This window comes from Nanorana parkeri, unplaced genomic scaffold (genome assembly GCF_000935625.1).
Source record: "Nanorana parkeri isolate BGI_ZX_2015 unplaced genomic scaffold, ASM93562v1 scaffold263, whole genome shotgun sequence".
In the NCBI taxonomy this organism is placed as follows: Eukaryota; Metazoa; Chordata; class Amphibia; order Anura; family Dicroglossidae; genus Nanorana; species Nanorana parkeri.
Window position 1 is genome coordinate 1,153,996 of NW_017306531.1, and position 16,615 is coordinate 1,170,610.

The window sequence follows — 16,615 nt, forward strand, 5'->3', positions numbered from 1 at the left end:
CCTCCTGTAATCCAATACACAGCAGCACTGCAAGTTGTAGGGGCAGCAGCCTGAACAAGGCAAAACAGTAGTTTCTGGCGCCAGGATCTTGACGCCAGTACATTTTGTGCAGGTAGGATTGGTATTCAGTGTAGAGGACCCTAGTGCAAAAAATTGAATATGCAAACATATGGTTAAGTTTACATTACGTAGTGTTAGTGTTAGCTGTGACTCTAAGCCAAGCAACTCTTTGCCAATAGTTACCAGCACCAAGGTCCTGGTATTAGTGGCTAATGTGTCATTAGGAAGGTACTGCTTTGCACATAGAGTTTCAATATACTTACAGAAGCAGAGAGCAGAGTGTTGACATCATCATTGGACTGCTTTTTCCTAGGGACCAGTTGATGGAAATACAGCTAGACATTAGATAAAAGGCACAGGCTGCAGTACAGGTAAGCATAAACTCTTCTTTTTAGGGGGAGTTATTTATTTTTGCTGCTGGATCACAAGACTGGTTGAACACGGTTCTCCCCTCCTGCCCCTGAAAGCAGTGAGCTGGCCTGCTCGCGTTCTAGAGGCTAATTTCTCTGGAAATCTAACTTTTTTAATGTAGTGTAGTATAGAGTGGAGAAGGTTTTTCTTGCTAAACAAAAAGTTTTTGCTGTAGTTGTGCCTTAACTCCTAAGGCCCCTTTTACACAGCTTTCCAATCTGGTCCGAACATCAGTTTTTCAAGAGGACCTGATAGTAAGAACAATGTTAGTCTACGAGGAATCGGATGTAAACAGACCTGCTTATATCTAGGTTTGCAAAAAAGAACAGAGTTCTGTTTTGGCACCTGATCGTGACGGATCTGACTCCCCATAGACCTAACATGGGTCTGTTAGTTCAGTTTTTTTCCTCCATCACAAGCTGGGTGAAAAAACTGAATGGACACAGATGTCACAAGAGTAACATCCATACCGTTCTGCTCTGATCAGCAGATGACCTGTGCATGGATCCCCTGCTGAACGGAAGGGACAGTGCCCATGTGAAAGGGGCCTTACTTATATCGATAGCGTCTAAAATATAAGACTGGTATTATTGCTTTGTGTCGGCTGCTCTTTTCATTTTACCTTATTTCAGCAGTCTCTTACTGTGATCCTGATTACATGTGATTAGGCAAGGCTTAGTTTAAAAATAGCATATTGCGCATATATGTGCGTAAAGAAATGATCATGTAGATGCACCATGTGGCGCGTTTACTTGTATGTTGAGGCTTCTAATTATGCATTCTTTCCATGTCCCAGTATTTCCGCAGTTGCCCACTCTCTGTATTTTTTATTTTACTGTATACACATTATATATATTTTTTCAGATATTGGCAAAGTAATCCAGTTTCTCCAAAAACAGTGGGAAGGCCTATAAAATGAAAATGTTCAAATTGCTTGATGCAGCCAAGAGTAATCTGACTGTTTTGTCCCTAGATTGCTGATTTACTTTGAAGAATACATTGACAACATGGAAAAGCATATCCCCGTGCATCCATTACCAGAGGAAATTCAGATGGTAATACATTTCTGCTTTAGCTATACATTTTTCTAATCCTGCCTTTACTTTTTGATAGTTTATTGATTGAAGATTAGAGGTAAAGCCCAATTAAACCCTCAGTTTAAATCCACTAAATGCATTTGGATGCATCCAAACAAAAGGCGTGCTAAGACTTACATTTTGCTTTTTTTTTTTAAAAAGCAGTCACAGCCTGAGCAGAAAAGCCTGTCCTCTGCCAGGATCTTCAGAGTGAGACCTTTGCTCTCCATGGGGAAATAGTGCTCTCTTTTGTAGAGGTCCGACACCCTCCCTACTGAGTCAGTCCTAGATCTGTCCAATCAGCAGTGAGTATGAGCTTTGCTAATTGCATGACTATAGGTCTTACTCAGCAGGGAAAAGGGGGGGATCTATGTTGGAGAGGTCTGACACTACCCATGCTGAGTCAGACCCCGAGCTCTCCAATAGGTCTTTTCAGCGGGGAAGGGAGGTTGAACCTATGCAATGGGATCAGTACTTTCCCACAAAGAGGAAGCATCCCACTCCACAAGCTGCTGGTGGGAGACAGACGTTTCTACTCAGCCTGTAAGGCTTTGCATACCTTTTTGTTTTAATGCATCTGGAATTTTTTGAAATCGATTTAAACTAAGGGTTCAGTTGGTCTTGTAAGGTTGGAATTTCTGCTAATTAAGTTTTTCAACTCTCTCGTTTCTGTTTGCTGGTGGGGGTAAGCCAGGGCTCGACATATCCCAGGCTCCAGGTCGCTAATGCGACTAGAAATTGTGTGCTGTTGCATGGGCTTTTGTCAGCCCGATTACTGTATCTCCGTCGCTTTGAGATCTGCTGTAAGTCCTCCCTGCTAGTTCATATGTCTAGTTCTGCATACTTTTTTAAAAGAAGAAAATTCTAATTAATAGCATTATATAAAACAAATCCTAACATCTTTAGTTTGCTGACTTTTTTTTTTCCAGTCTAGGTTTACTTGGCGTGAATTCACAAAATCACAGATTTTTCCAGTGAACATTTTGATCAAGCCAAGCTGTGTTGCTAAGCATTGTTGATAAATGTTCATTTTTCTCAATGTTCATCTTTGATGTGCTATAAAGTGGTTTTGGGGAAGACTACATGAGCTCCAGGCTTGAGCAAATGGAGGACTGATTGATTGGGCATGAAGAATACAACATAAATAATTGAAAGCCATATTTGCTCCCATTGGAGCTTGATCCCCAAGGACAATTCTTAGTTGGTAAAAATATTTTTTTTACATGATTGTTAGTTTTCTCCTTTTGTACCTGGAGACGTCATCGACACTTTTCACCCCCAAGACAGCCAAAGGGGAATTTAAAAAAAATAAACTATGAAACAAGGGCTGAACCTCATAATTGTTAACTAATGCATGTCTGAAAATGAGAATAACAAAAATACATTTTTGGGCCATTTTAATGTATATGTCACTGGTTGTTCAAATGTAACACAAATGTAAAAGAAACTCAACAAGGAAACCGCTGAGCGTTTTATGAAAAGGCCGCACAGTGTTAACATTCATTTTAGCTTTTGGATCAGTGCATCGGATTATATATTCTGGAACGGACAGTTCAGTAGAAGTGTACTTATTTGAAAAAGTGGCAGCGCACGAACACTGTGTTCCTCTAATGATAACCTCTCATAACAGCTCATGTTGTCCCCTATTTTCACTAAAGTCAACAATGGTTTTCATTTTTAAACCTTCAGCATTAATCTTTTGCTTTTTCGGAATAGTAGATCATATATCCATCCTTCCTGGGTACATTTTGTATTTTCAATTAACAAAAGGCAAGTAAATAACAAAATGGTTTTGCCATAAATGCAGGGTCATCCCAGGGACCAGAGGCATTTTATAATGCCTCCATAAGCAAAGAATGGAACAAACGGCTTCCCAACAAACAATCTCTTATGTTACAGAAGTATCTCTAATTGAAAAGTTTCTCTTTGGTTTTGTTTGTCTCTATAAAGATAGACCTAAAATGACACAATACACAGTGAACTTCGCTGAATGATGTTTTGTTCTTTCAAGCTGGTTCTGTTCAGTTGCACTTAGTGTAGCGCCACTAAAGGCACGTGGTGTATCCCAGAAGCAGGCAGGGTTGACATTTCACTCTCGGGGATGGATCCTGAACAGTAATTTGGGCACCAGTCACTTTAAGTACTATAGAACAGCCAAACTGGGAGAGAGAGGGTATAGGGTTACAGACATCTATGGACATATAGTGTCCAGACTCACCAGTCCTTTCCAGCTTCCACAGTGCAGGGATACTTTAGTTGAGCAGAGGATGGTACTGTGTAATAGGGCCACAGCTGAACAGAAGACATAATTGAGATCTTCGCTGGGGGAGACATGAGACTTGTTGCTGAGGTCCATGCCATCCTGGCCTTTCTGGCACCTCCGGCAGACAAAGTTATTCTTTGGTTCTTCATCCCAGACAGTTCCAGATTTCACATGGGTCCACATCTGGCCTCCTGCAGACTTCAGGCCTAGTTAGCTTCTCCATACTGTGTACAACCTACCCCCACGCTAAAGCACAGGGGTGGACTGAGCAGAGCACATGGCAATTCCTGTGTATTTATGCACTTTCCCAGCATGCCTTACTGACCATAAAACCCCTAGTGATTGACTGGTGAGGCACAAACAATGTTCCCCCATTGGCTGCCCCACTCTGGCAGGGTCACACCTAGAGCTGCAACAACTAATCGACTAAGTCAATTATAATCGATGATTGAAAAAGTTGTCAACATTTTCAATCATCGATTAATCGGTTTTCGATTAGTTGGCCCTGTTTACTGCTCATCCATCACTGGAGCCATTTTTTTATCCCGATTTAACCGGTTAATCGAACTTAATAACCGGCTAACTAATCGATTTTTAAAATAATCGTTAGTTGCAGCTCTAGTCACACCCCACTACAGGTAGGTGCAGGCAATGGCAGAACACCTAGGAATGACCAAATGATCACAAACTACAAATCAGCCAGACTGATTACAGTTCCAGCAACAGTACATTTAAAGACTTGCTATACATTTTTGCCCTTGTTTTAATAGTTATTACATCTTAGGAGGATTTATGGCCTGTGTGTGTAAGGATATCTAGATATAACAGGTCAAAACCACTGCTCTAAGGAAAGCAATATCTGTTCCTCCACCTTCATTCCTCATACATGAAAATTTCCCTAATTGCCCGAGAATTATTTTAGTGTTTTAAAGTTGGAAAAAAAAAAGAAAGGTTCCATTATTAAAATGTATTCTTTGGCCTTGAATTACCCCAAATCTATTGTTTCTCACCCAGGTAGTAAGGGTAGGGAAACTCCGATTCTCCAACTGTGTTGCAACTACAAATCTCATTAGGCATTGCAAGACTCTGACAGCCACAGACATGACTTACAGAGGCAGATGCATGATAGGATTTGTAGTTTCATCACAGCTGGAGAGCCGGAGCTTGCCTACTCCTAGACTATTACAAGCCAAATCCAAAACTTGGTTGTATGATTAAATTAATCGCAGGCTTATTTAATAAGACAGTAAGAAGGGCAGAACATGCAATACCCATAGCAAAAGGTTGGAATCTGTCTTACACTAGTGTGGCTTCAGCACGGTGCAATCTGATTAGCTACTATGGATTACTGAAATTATGCTTTTGATGCTTTGCTCCTCCCACTGTTTATTTCAAATGCTGGATAGTATAAAATAACCTGTACAGTTTTGCCCTGCTGACATCTGGGATGTTTTGACTATTCGTTCTTTTGTTTGCCACCCAGATGCCCCGGGATGAGACGGTGTGCAAATACTGTGGTGTCAGTTATCTAATACTCCATGAGTTCAAGCTTTTGGAAGACAAAGTGAAGGCCTTGGAAGAAGAACTGCAGTTCTATCAGGCGAGTGTGGAGCGCGAGAGACGCCTTCAAGAAGAACTTCACTCTCTCAGCCAAGAGCATGAACAAAGCAAGGCTGACAGCAAGTCCAAAACCCAAAGGTCAGAACACGCTCTTCGTTTTTATTTTTTAATTTGAACACGCTCATTATTGTAGTTCAAAGCAAAAATGTGGAAAAATATCAGTTCCGTGGCCTGCCAAGAGCAGACTGTCAGTTGGAGCTTACAGCTGAATACATGCAAGTGTGTTAATTAAATCTTTTTTACCACGCCATCCCTTCCAGGCTAATATATAGTAGTCACAAAGTCTAAATCTAGCAAAAGCTATTGTGCTGTGTGTCTCTGAGAAAAGGTCACTGGATCTTCTGTGGCACAATGCCATACACATGGCAAAGGGAAGTAAACACTAGTTCAATATTACTTTATTGACGGCTATTTAGTGTTGTGTGAGTAATACATTAATGGGCATGCTGAATCCAGCCACCATGTGCAATTGTACTTCACAATTTATAATCCTGTTTTCCAAAAGATACTTCATTGGAAATCGATTTTGAAATAATTTAGAGTGACATGTTGATGCATTCCAGGATTCATGTGAATACATGTGAATACATTGTGCAACTGCAGTAGAATCGGATTGTTTTCATTTAATGTTTCCTACTCACAGAGGCAGTTGCTTGAATTTTTCGAGTTGCCATTGGTAACAACACTTTTATCCACCGGTTTTTATATCATTGAACTCTATAAATGTTGTAGCTAAGAATATGTTTAGCTTCACATGTTCAATTTATCCAGAACTCTTGGCACATTGGCTTTCCCAGTAAATAGTTTATGTGAAGATGAATGTGGGATAACATAAAAGCCTTGCTTCTATTAAATTGTAAGGCTGCTGTCAGTTTGTTGCCACTTTAGTGCCAGAATAATCACTTAGAAACTCCAGGCTAATATTGTCTAAACACAACAGCTATGTGTATTCTTAGATGAATCTTGGTGTGCTTTGTGTATTCCTTCTAGATCAGTGCAGTAATCCAGTGTTATACTTTGCCTCTGTGCAGGCAGGCCTGAAATCCCTGCAAGGCTACCGAGACCCGGCGGCAGGGAGCAGAGGGGCGGCAGCGGTGTCCTTGTGGGGAAGTTGCCCTCTCTACATTCAGTCCTGCTTTGCACGAGTGAGGCAGCCGATTTTTCGTTTACATGTGAACTCGGCGATGTCACCGAGATCACATGTAAACAGTGTTCAGCATCGTGTCGCCCCCCCCCCTGCACTTACCCGTCTCTTCTGGTTCCGGGCTCCACCGCCGAGTCTCTCGCGCATCACAGAACCTGGCCTTGGGGCGGTAGGGAGAGTAAATCCGGCCCTGTGTGCAGGAGCTTCCGGTAATAAAGTCCCATCCCTGCTGCTCTCTCCTTGTGCAGGGTGACTGGTCTTGTATCCACCCCAACTGTAGTTTTCTACAGGCAGCATGTAGTGGGTGGGGCCTGCTGGGTCCCTTCCACAGCTCTGCTCTTTGCACAGGCTATGCACAGCACAGTGTTGAGGTCACTGCTACTCTTACAAGGTAATTTCTAGGTTTACAAAGACATTTGATACATACAAATGGAATTATATCCTTTGTAGCTATTTAGGAACATTTTTAATTGAAATGTTTTGTGCATGGAGTTCAGTTTTAAGCTCCTCACTGTCTAGTAGTTTTAGTGTATTTCCAGGATTGACTGTTGCAGAGCTTATTGGGACATCTTCATTGGAGGAAATCCAGATCAGCTGGTTTTCAGTTTGTTCACCATTGTTAATTTGAAGATAAATGTGGCACCTCACTGCAGTTTACAAAACACAAACGTTATAGCTTTTTGAAAGAATGCTGTTTTGTTTTTAGGCCAACTTCCATTGGTTATCACAACCTTGTATTTTGTAATGTTGTTACTCATCCAATCAGTAGAACTAAACCCACATATGAAAATGCCCTTTTTGCAATTCATGACCCACACAGTTAGATCACTGTTTAGTTTTTTTATTGTTTTGCCAACTTTTGTCTTGTCTAAAAACAGACCTGCATGCACATTGCTCCTGCCACTACCAGCTATGTACATGTGAGCTATAGACACAAGTCAGGGACGTGCAGTATGGTCCGTGCTAGGTGAGGCATTCCCCCAGCCCGCCGCTACCCCGCTCCTAATCCAGAGGGAGAAGGGGGGAGACAGGGAGGATCCTCCCTCCCTTATTAGCTTGCCACTGGTGAGGCATCCAGATAGATGTCCTCAGTGTTTTGTTTTTTTTAATGGACAGCTTGGACCAATGGCGCTTTGCCAATGATCCAAACCATCCACAGAGCTCAAGCCTCTAACACCAAGTAGAGGCTGTTGCAGCTCTGGCCTCATTATGTTAGGTTATGCAAAGCAGTGGGGAAGCCCGCTGCTGTGTAACCTAACATAGCTGTCAAAATCTGAATGAAGCACCGCCTGTAATTAACAGGCAGCGCTCCGTCCATGACAGGTTACACAGCAGGGAAGCTTTCCCCACTGTGTAACCTGTTAAAAGCCGCTCTGAATGGTGAAAAAGATCTCAGCTTCAGACTTGATCCCTGACAGCTTTTTCTTCCATAATACTAAGTGAGGCTCTGCCTCACCTACGTCCCCTGACCACGTGTCCCTGACACAAGTGCACATTTCCACCGTGTGACTTGTCTGAGCCAATTGAATGATATTTCCTAGCATGCCAAGTCTGGACATGCGGTCAACAGAAGATATGAGAGGCACTTTCAATCATGTCCTTGAGTGGCCACTACTGAGTCAGAGTAGGCTGTGCAGTAATGCATCTAAATGCTATACATGATACCTATTATTCTACTTAATAAAATTAATTTGCATATTAACATTAATATATTCTAGTCTCAGTTTACATATACAGCTCTGTAACTATATGTGATTTCAGTGACAGCTCCTCCTTAGTGCCCATAATGTGATTATGAGAAGAACAGCAAAAATATAAATCTTTAAGCGAATAGCAATACCAAAAACTGTCCAAACAGTGGAGACCAACTCATAGCGGCATAGATCAACTTAGTGCAAGGTATTTGGACATTCAGTGAAGCAAGGAGTATCATTGTGTTAAATTTAGGGAACAATTTAAGATGGGAGGAGGCAACGGGAGATGCGTTGAGGGACATTTGGGGATGATAGATGATACTGTTGTGAAAAGGCTACATATGATGCAGAAGGAGTAGGGCTTTATGCCGGGCTATATCATAACAGGGAGATACTGTACAGCTTGCATGCTCACCACGCATGCAGGAGTAAAAGTGTGAGGCAGAGGTGAAACTGAGAAAGGGAGTGACACTCTATCAGAGAGTCTGGAGGTTTAAAGGAAACTCTGTACACTACACCTCCTTTACATGGAAGGAACTACCTCTTATATGCATAGTTATTGATGTGGCTGGAAACTAGAAACTCTGCTTTTATAAAGTGCAAAATAGAATGGTTTATATTTTAGACTAAAAATAAATGTGATAACAATGCTTGTTTTTTTGCACACCAATTCTTCTACAGCCACTAAGAACATTTCCCATCAAATTAAAATATATGTGTGAAAAGATAGAACAATAAATGAACTTGCTGTATATGGTTGGTATTTGAAAACTGCAATGCTTTGGTTTCTTGAGGTTAAATCCATAATGCTTAAGCTTTGATATCCTTACCAGAGCTAATTGATCAGCTCTATGCATTGCTCAGTAGTGATGAGGTTTGGGTTAGTCGCTATCATGAGTTTATGGCAAAGCCCTGGGATTTGTGAAGTCTGTGAATCACAAGGTTTTCACTGAAAACTTTGTAGGCTCACCAGTAGAAAAAAAAGAACAACCTATAATGCAGTTCCTTTGTCCCCTGTCACCACCAGCGTCACAAGAGACAAGAATTTCAAAGAGTGGTTAACCCAACCCCCTTTCTAAAAAAGGGTGGGCTTGCAGCTGCCAATATTGTTAGTGTGTGTTGGAACTGTTAGGAAGAGCTGACAATGGTACATTATCCCCATGGCAGTTCCAGGCTTTCCAACTTGCCTTTTGTTTGACAATAGCTTGTTTATAGGACTGCAAAAACCAATCCTTGTCAATGATTCTCATTATTGATTAGTTGACTCCGCAGACAGCTCCAAAACTCACCGACCACACGGTGCCCAACCGTCCACAACCCCGCCACCGCCACAGCCGCTCTCCTCCCAGCTGTAGTCTGTGTAAACTCTGATCCCCGCTGCTCTCCCCCTCCTGTATTGGCAGAGGCAGCAGGAATCGGAGTGGACACAGACCAGCTGTCAGGCGCCAGGGCCACTCTGAGGGATGACAGAGAGATGGGCAGTTCAGGACACAGAGTGCGGGCGCTGCTGGACAGATCTGGGAGAGGCTTGAGTACACATAGCTGGCTGGAAGGTGGGGGAGCACGACAGGAGGAAGTGACAGAGTGGGGAAATCTGTACAATACGATATATAGGGGTGCAATTGCGGCCGCCTACTGCCTGCTGTCAATCAGCAGAGGAGGACCTGAAGGAGAACTTTCTCCTTTATGTCCCTCCTCTGCTGATTGAGAGCAGGCAGTGGGCAGGTTCTATAGCCAGCCTGCTATTGGCTATTTCAAATTGCAATAGCCAATGGAAGGCTGGCTATTGCAGACACCTGCAGTTTACATTCAGCTGCCTCTGCCTGGCTGAAGCTATTCAAGCTATGTGTGCTTGAATAGCTCCTTTTTGAAGGTCTAATAGAACTAATACCAAACAAAAATGTAAGGTCCCCTGCCCCTGCAAATGCACACATATGAATGGAAACACAAGTCGGGTGCGTGTGTAATGTGTGTGTATATATATATACACACAGTGTCTCTCTCTGTCTCTCTCTCACATATATACATACATATACACACTTGTGGCTCTTACTGTGTGTTTGCACTCGTTACTCCGCCCTGAGCACGTTACGACCCTATGGACCTCATCAGGGGCTTGTGCTTTAGAACACATTCATATTTTAGTGGTGTAATCCAAGGGGAATACATCACAGTTGCAATTTGTAGTATATTTATTTCAGTGGCGGAGCTAAGGAACAAACCTCCCCCCCAAAAAAAACCCACAAACACAGCGCTCTCCTTCCGCAGCGCTTGGCCGGCTGTCACTTTCTCTCCTCCCCGAATTTGACGATTGCATCTTTGTATTCATTGACATTTTTGACACATTGTTTATTTCTTTCATTTAGTTTATTCATTGGAGAGTGGGGTGAGTGTAGCACATATTTTATTGATTGTTTATAGGTAAGTAAAAGTGTTTTTTATAAAGGTCCTCTAGACAAAAATGAGCAGTTAACTCCTGCAGTTCAGGTCTAACCTTCTCCACTCCATCTAAAAAATGTTTTGCTGGGTGGGCTTTACATTTTTACACAGTGATCGGGTATTTGTATGTATGTTACACATCCAATTTTATTGGCTTTGGACTCCTGAATAATGACAATATTCAACATTCTGAATTTTCCTGTGCATGTGGAGATTATCATTATCAGGTCATGCTCAGACTTTTGTTATTTTAGCTGAATGCTTACCTATCTACAGACAGCATTTCTCTGAAAGCTATAGCATATGCAGCTTCCTGTAGAATGTTAATATTGCAAAAAAAAAAAAAAAACCAACACAATTATTTTGACTATCAATGTAAACATTATGATTTAATTTATGTATATATTTTTTTCTTGAATGAAGTGTGATTTACAATAGCTGAAATCTCCCTCACGTAAGTAAAGTACCGCACCTTTGTGGCTCAGAGCTGCAGTACTGTGCAATGAGCCCACTATGCCTGACTTGGCAGAGCATCAATATCTCCTGTGAAATGGCAGTGACACACTTTGCTTGGCATGACACCACTCAGGGTACGTTGCAAGCTTTCCACTTTATTTGAGACGGAAATATCCCCAGAGGAATCTTCCTTGCATGTAAACAATAGTTGATGGCTGGAAGGCAGAAAATGATAGCTGGCTTGAGGTGTTTCATACCTCTGTTGGCATCAAGTAAAAGACATTCCGGGCCGCAGCAGATGTAAAAGGTGCTTAAAGTGGAACTCTTGCTAAAACCTTTTTTTTTTTCATTTTTAGAGAGCGAATGTGATGTTTACAGGCTTTACCAGGTTTTCATCGTTGCCAGTGTCCTCGTTGGGTAGATATTTGCACACTTTCTGTGCTGTGACCACACAGGAAGTGAGGATGAATAATCCCAGTAGCTACAAAGACTGCAATAATACTAGTGGTAGAGCTTCTAGTTTTTACCTACTGTACTAAAAAAGATTTTTACATTACTGCTTACTGGTCCTAGTGACCATAGGAAGGGATGGGAAATTTCCCAAGAGTGACACAGACAGCAGAAAACCTCAACCACGTTTGTAACCCTTCCAACCTTTATCAAGTATAAACATGACTGGCTCAGAGTACTATCCCGCTCCCATTCTGGGAATTACAGAATGGGAACATTGAGGGCTTATTCACACCATCTGCGTTTGGGCTGTGGTGGCCGTTTTTTCCAGTGCAGCCTGAACACAAGCCAAGGTAATTTGCCTAGTTATGGATGGTGACAGTTCACACCACTGCGTTCCGGTGGGGTGCGCTTAAAAGAAAGTATGGCATGCAGTACTTTTTATAAGAGCACCACAGTGAAATATAGTCTCATCGCACCATGGTGAGCCCATAAAACTTAATGAGATGTTACTTGTAACACTTCAATAAAGTTCTAACAAAAAAAAGAAATACTGCATGGGCACACTGCTCGGCACTGTATGGGCACACACACCAGCAGCCGTGCGGTTGAGCGCGGCTGCTGGTGTAAACAAGCCCTAAAGTCTGCCTCCGGCTCTGCTCCAATGAGGAAATGTCCCTTGGTGTCCTCACGTCCTATACACAGTATAGGACCTGATGACTCACTAGACCTTAGACCGCGGGAGCTTGGAGGGAGCAAGGCTGAAGAGACTGTTCTAGCAGCCAGCCAGGATTGTGTTTTGGGTGAGTATAACTGGTATTTTAGCTCCCTAGACAAAACAAGCACATAACCCTTGCAGTGCAGGGGTAGCCCCACTGCAAGGGTTAAGCTTTTATTTGCCCTAAGTTCTTCTTTAATAAAGGCATCACTGGAATAAATCATGTTTTATTTATTAGGGCTTGTTCGCACAAGTCTGCACACTTAAATTGGCTGCTTTAACATTCAAGCTGGTGTCCATTATGTATGGGCAGTGGGGGGGCAGGTAACCAAACTGTTTGCAGTGGAGAAAAGAAAGGTCACCGCCCTGTGTATGCTTTTTTTTATGGGGTGCCTGATCACTAGTCTGTCTGTGCAAAATAAAAATCCTTTGGTAGGTAAAACAGTTCACATGATGTAAACGTAGTTCATGCTGTGTAATTAGCTTGGGGTTTAGCTGAAAAGAGTTCTTGTCTGGAGTTTTTCTTCAAGGACTGGGGATCATATAAATGTATTTGTATTCTATGTAGTAGTTTCATTGTTCCCTCTCGATAGCTCGTGCCTCTGTAAGGTTTTGTACAATGTACATTGTAGTTTTGTGAGTATTTGTTATTCATTTATTATGGTCAGGGCTATATATATATATATATATACATACATACATACATACATACATACATACATACATACATACATACATACATACATACATACATACATGAGAATTTATCAAAACTGGAGCAGGTAAAAATCTGGAGCAGCTGTGTGTGGAAACCAATCAGCTTCTCTCTTCAGTTTGTTCAGTTAAGATCTGAAAGTGAAAGAGAGAGGCCGATTGGTCGCCATGCACAGCTGCTCCAGTTTTGATAAATTCTCTTCACAGTATTTTAAATGATTTTGGAAACATCACTTATTCATATTATACAGTCTTCTATCCAGCAGATGGAAATAGAGTCTTCTATCCAGCCAGAAGATGGAACTCTAGTGTTCTTTTTAAATATTCAGCTATTTCAAATTTTAGCTGTGTTTAAAAAAGATGGATGTTTACAGAATTCACTCAATGAGTGGTTTCTATCAGACAGAGGGAGCAAGCTGATCTGTTGTGCTGCCTCTTCAGCTAACCTAAAGTGCTTTGATATTGCTTTCTGGTGTTTTAAATTGTTTATTTGTGAAAAAAAGATTGTACATGCAGAACATGGAAAAAAGAGGCCTAAAACAGCTGTGTAAATGTATAAAACAAAATAGAACTGTCCTCAACCCACATTATAGTTCCCTTTTATTATGTGGTTCTTCTAACTTTTGTTATTGACTGCTGTTTCACATTGCGTTCAATCAAGCATAGAATAACATTATAGTTTTTTCTATTTTGTTGTAGATAGTTTTGAATTTGTTACCAGTATGACCTTCCATGACCGTGCCATGTTGTGCTTACTCGGTAACATTCTTATCAGGATAAAGGAGGAAGTATAATGATTTCATATCCATTGTGGAACTATTATTTGTTCACACCAAGTATCCTACATTACAATCTATACAGCCTATACTTTGCTTTGGATTTTTGGGCTACATGCATCTATGTAGTTCTTCCTGTTTGTGACTTTTTCTCGTTAAACGAGGAAATGATGCCAGCGAAATCCAGACTGGCATAAATAAACAAAACGGAATATGAGCATCTTTTAAGAATGGCTTAAAATAATTAACACAAACAAGTCACATGAACATTGTAGTTTTGTGAGTATTTGTTATTCATTTATTATGGTCAGGGCTATATATATATATATATATACATACATACATACATACATACATACATACATACATACATACATACATACATACATACATACATGAGAATTTATCAAAACTGGAGCAGGTAAAAATCTGGAGCAGCTGTGTGTGGAAACCAATCAGCTTCTCTCTTCAGTTTGTTCAGTTAAGATCTGAAAGTGAAAGAGAGAGGCCGATTGGTCGCCATGCACAGCTGCTCCAGTTTTGATAAATTCTCTTCACAGTATTTTAAATGATTTTGGAAACATCACTTATTCATATTATACAGTCTTCTATCCAGCAGATGGAAATAGAGTCTTCTATCCAGCCAGAAGATGGAGCTCTAGTGTTCTTTTTAAATATTCAGCTATTTCAAATTTTAGCTGTGTTTAAAAAAGATGGATGTTTACAGAATTCACTCAATGAGTGGTTTCTATCAGACAGAGGGAGCAAGCTGATCTGTTGTGCTGCCTCTTCAGCTAACCTAAAGTGCTTTGATATTGCTTTCTGGTGTTTTAAATTGTTTATTTGTGAAAAAAAGATTGTACATGCAGAACATGGAAAAAAGAGGCCTAAAACAGCTGTGTAAATGTATAAAACAAAATAGAACTGTCCTCAACCCACATTATAGTTCCCTTTTATTATGTGGTTCTTCTAACTTTTGTTATTGACTGCTGTTTCACATTGCGTTCAATCAAGCATAGAATAACATTATAGTTTTTTCTATTTTGTTGTAGATAGTTTTGAATTTGTTACCAGTATGACCTTCCATGACCGTGCCATGTTGTGCTTACTCGGTAACATTCTTATCAGGATAAAGGAGGAAGTATAATGATTTCATATCCATTGTGGAACTATTATTTGTTCACACCAAGTATCCTACATTACAATCTATACAGCCTATACTTTGCTTTGGATTTTTGGGCTACATGCATCTATGTAGTTCTTCCTGTTTGTGACTTTTTCTCGTTAAACGAGGAAATGATGCCAGCGAAATCCAGACTGGCATAAATAAACAAAACGGAATATGAGCATCTTTTAAGAATGGCTTAAAATAATTAACACAAACAAGTCACATGTGTTCTTTTTGATGTTCATGATTTTGGGCTTTGCTATATGAACACAGTTAGTGTCTTCCATTCATTCATGCCAACAAGCATTTCACTGCTATTGTTATATTTAGAGAGAAATAGATATGCATGTGGCACTGAAACGGTTTTCTTTGGAACATGAACTTGCTGGTTAGTATGCTCAGTATGATATGATTCCAGAACATCCTGAATATTGGTTCAGATAACAAAGCGGCAACATGCAAGACTACACTGTGTGGAACTAACACGTACTGTTTAATCAGCATGAACAGTGACTACCTTGTGACTAAACCAAGTACAGGTTTAAAATGAGCATTATCTCATTTATGTATTTATTTTTTATAGTATAATCATTAGTGCATAAAAACGAAGACTTTCACTAATCCATTCAAAATTGTTCTAATTATCTTATCGCTACAGTTACCCTACAGTATTAGTTTCTTTGCTCAATTGTGTCCTCCTTTATTTTATTTTTTGTTATTTTTTTTTAATCTAATTTTTGTCATAATTTACTTAACCTCCTGATGATGAAAGGTAAAACAAACATTAAAACCTGAACCCAGTATTACAACTTTGGCATGTGTTAGTAAAACTGTACATATATTTGCATCTGCTAAGTGTATTCCGGTGACTTATACCTTGTTATTTTCTGGACAAATTATGCCTTTATTTGGTGGTGAACATTAATGGATTCTTCCTGATTTCTTTCTTTTATTATTATTAAAGGGTGATTAAACCCTCTGGTTTTTTTTTTACATATAGCTACTGCTAGCAAGCAGTAGCTATATGCAAAAAGTGTAAAAAAAAACGTTTTGAAAAGGGTTAATACTTACCTGTGTCTTCCCCGCGCGCTCCCGTCCGAAAATGGGAAAATTCTCGGGCGTCCGCAAAGCATCTTGGGGCGGGCGCATGCGGAGTTCACATTTTCGGCTGGGACGCGGGGAGAGACACAAGGTAAGTCTATGGACGCATGCACCCGCATGCAGACATCGTGGGACAGGAAGTGCCAGCAAGGATTCAGTGCTGGATCGGAGACCTGCCGCAGCGCTGGAGGAACAGATGAAAAGGACAGGAAAGAAGATCGGATTAAGAGACATCATTTAAGGTAAGTGCTGACATTAACTTTGGGGGGAGGGGAAAAGATTTTTCCCTTTAATGTCACTTTAAGGGAAACCTGGCCCAAAATAGTAAAAAAAAAAAAACAATAAAGAAAATCGTTTTTTAACCTTTAGTTGTACATTTCTTGCCCTTACCATGACCCACCACCAAAAAAACCTAAAACCCCGAATACATTTTCCTACTCCTGATATCTTTATGGTTTGTACCTGTATTAGGGCCCAGAAACAATAGTGCACATTTTGCTTTTTTTTCCCCATACCTAAACTGGA

The 16,615-nt window shown here is 40.7% G+C and overlaps 1 protein-coding gene across 1 annotated transcript in view; it reads left to right on the forward strand.

Annotated features, from left to right (window-relative positions):
- Positions 1 to 1,478: 1,478 nt before the first annotated feature.
- Positions 1,479 to 16,615, forward strand: part of LEKR1 (leucine, glutamate and lysine rich 1) — a 36,524-nt gene continuing 21,387 nt past the window's right edge. Inside the window, exons 1-2 of the mRNA XM_018557030.1 lie at positions 1,479 to 1,526; positions 5,294 to 5,508. Coding sequence (XP_018412532.1) covers positions 1,479 to 1,526; positions 5,294 to 5,508 — 263 coding nt within the window. The remainder of the gene's footprint in view (positions 1,527 to 5,293; positions 5,509 to 16,615) is intronic.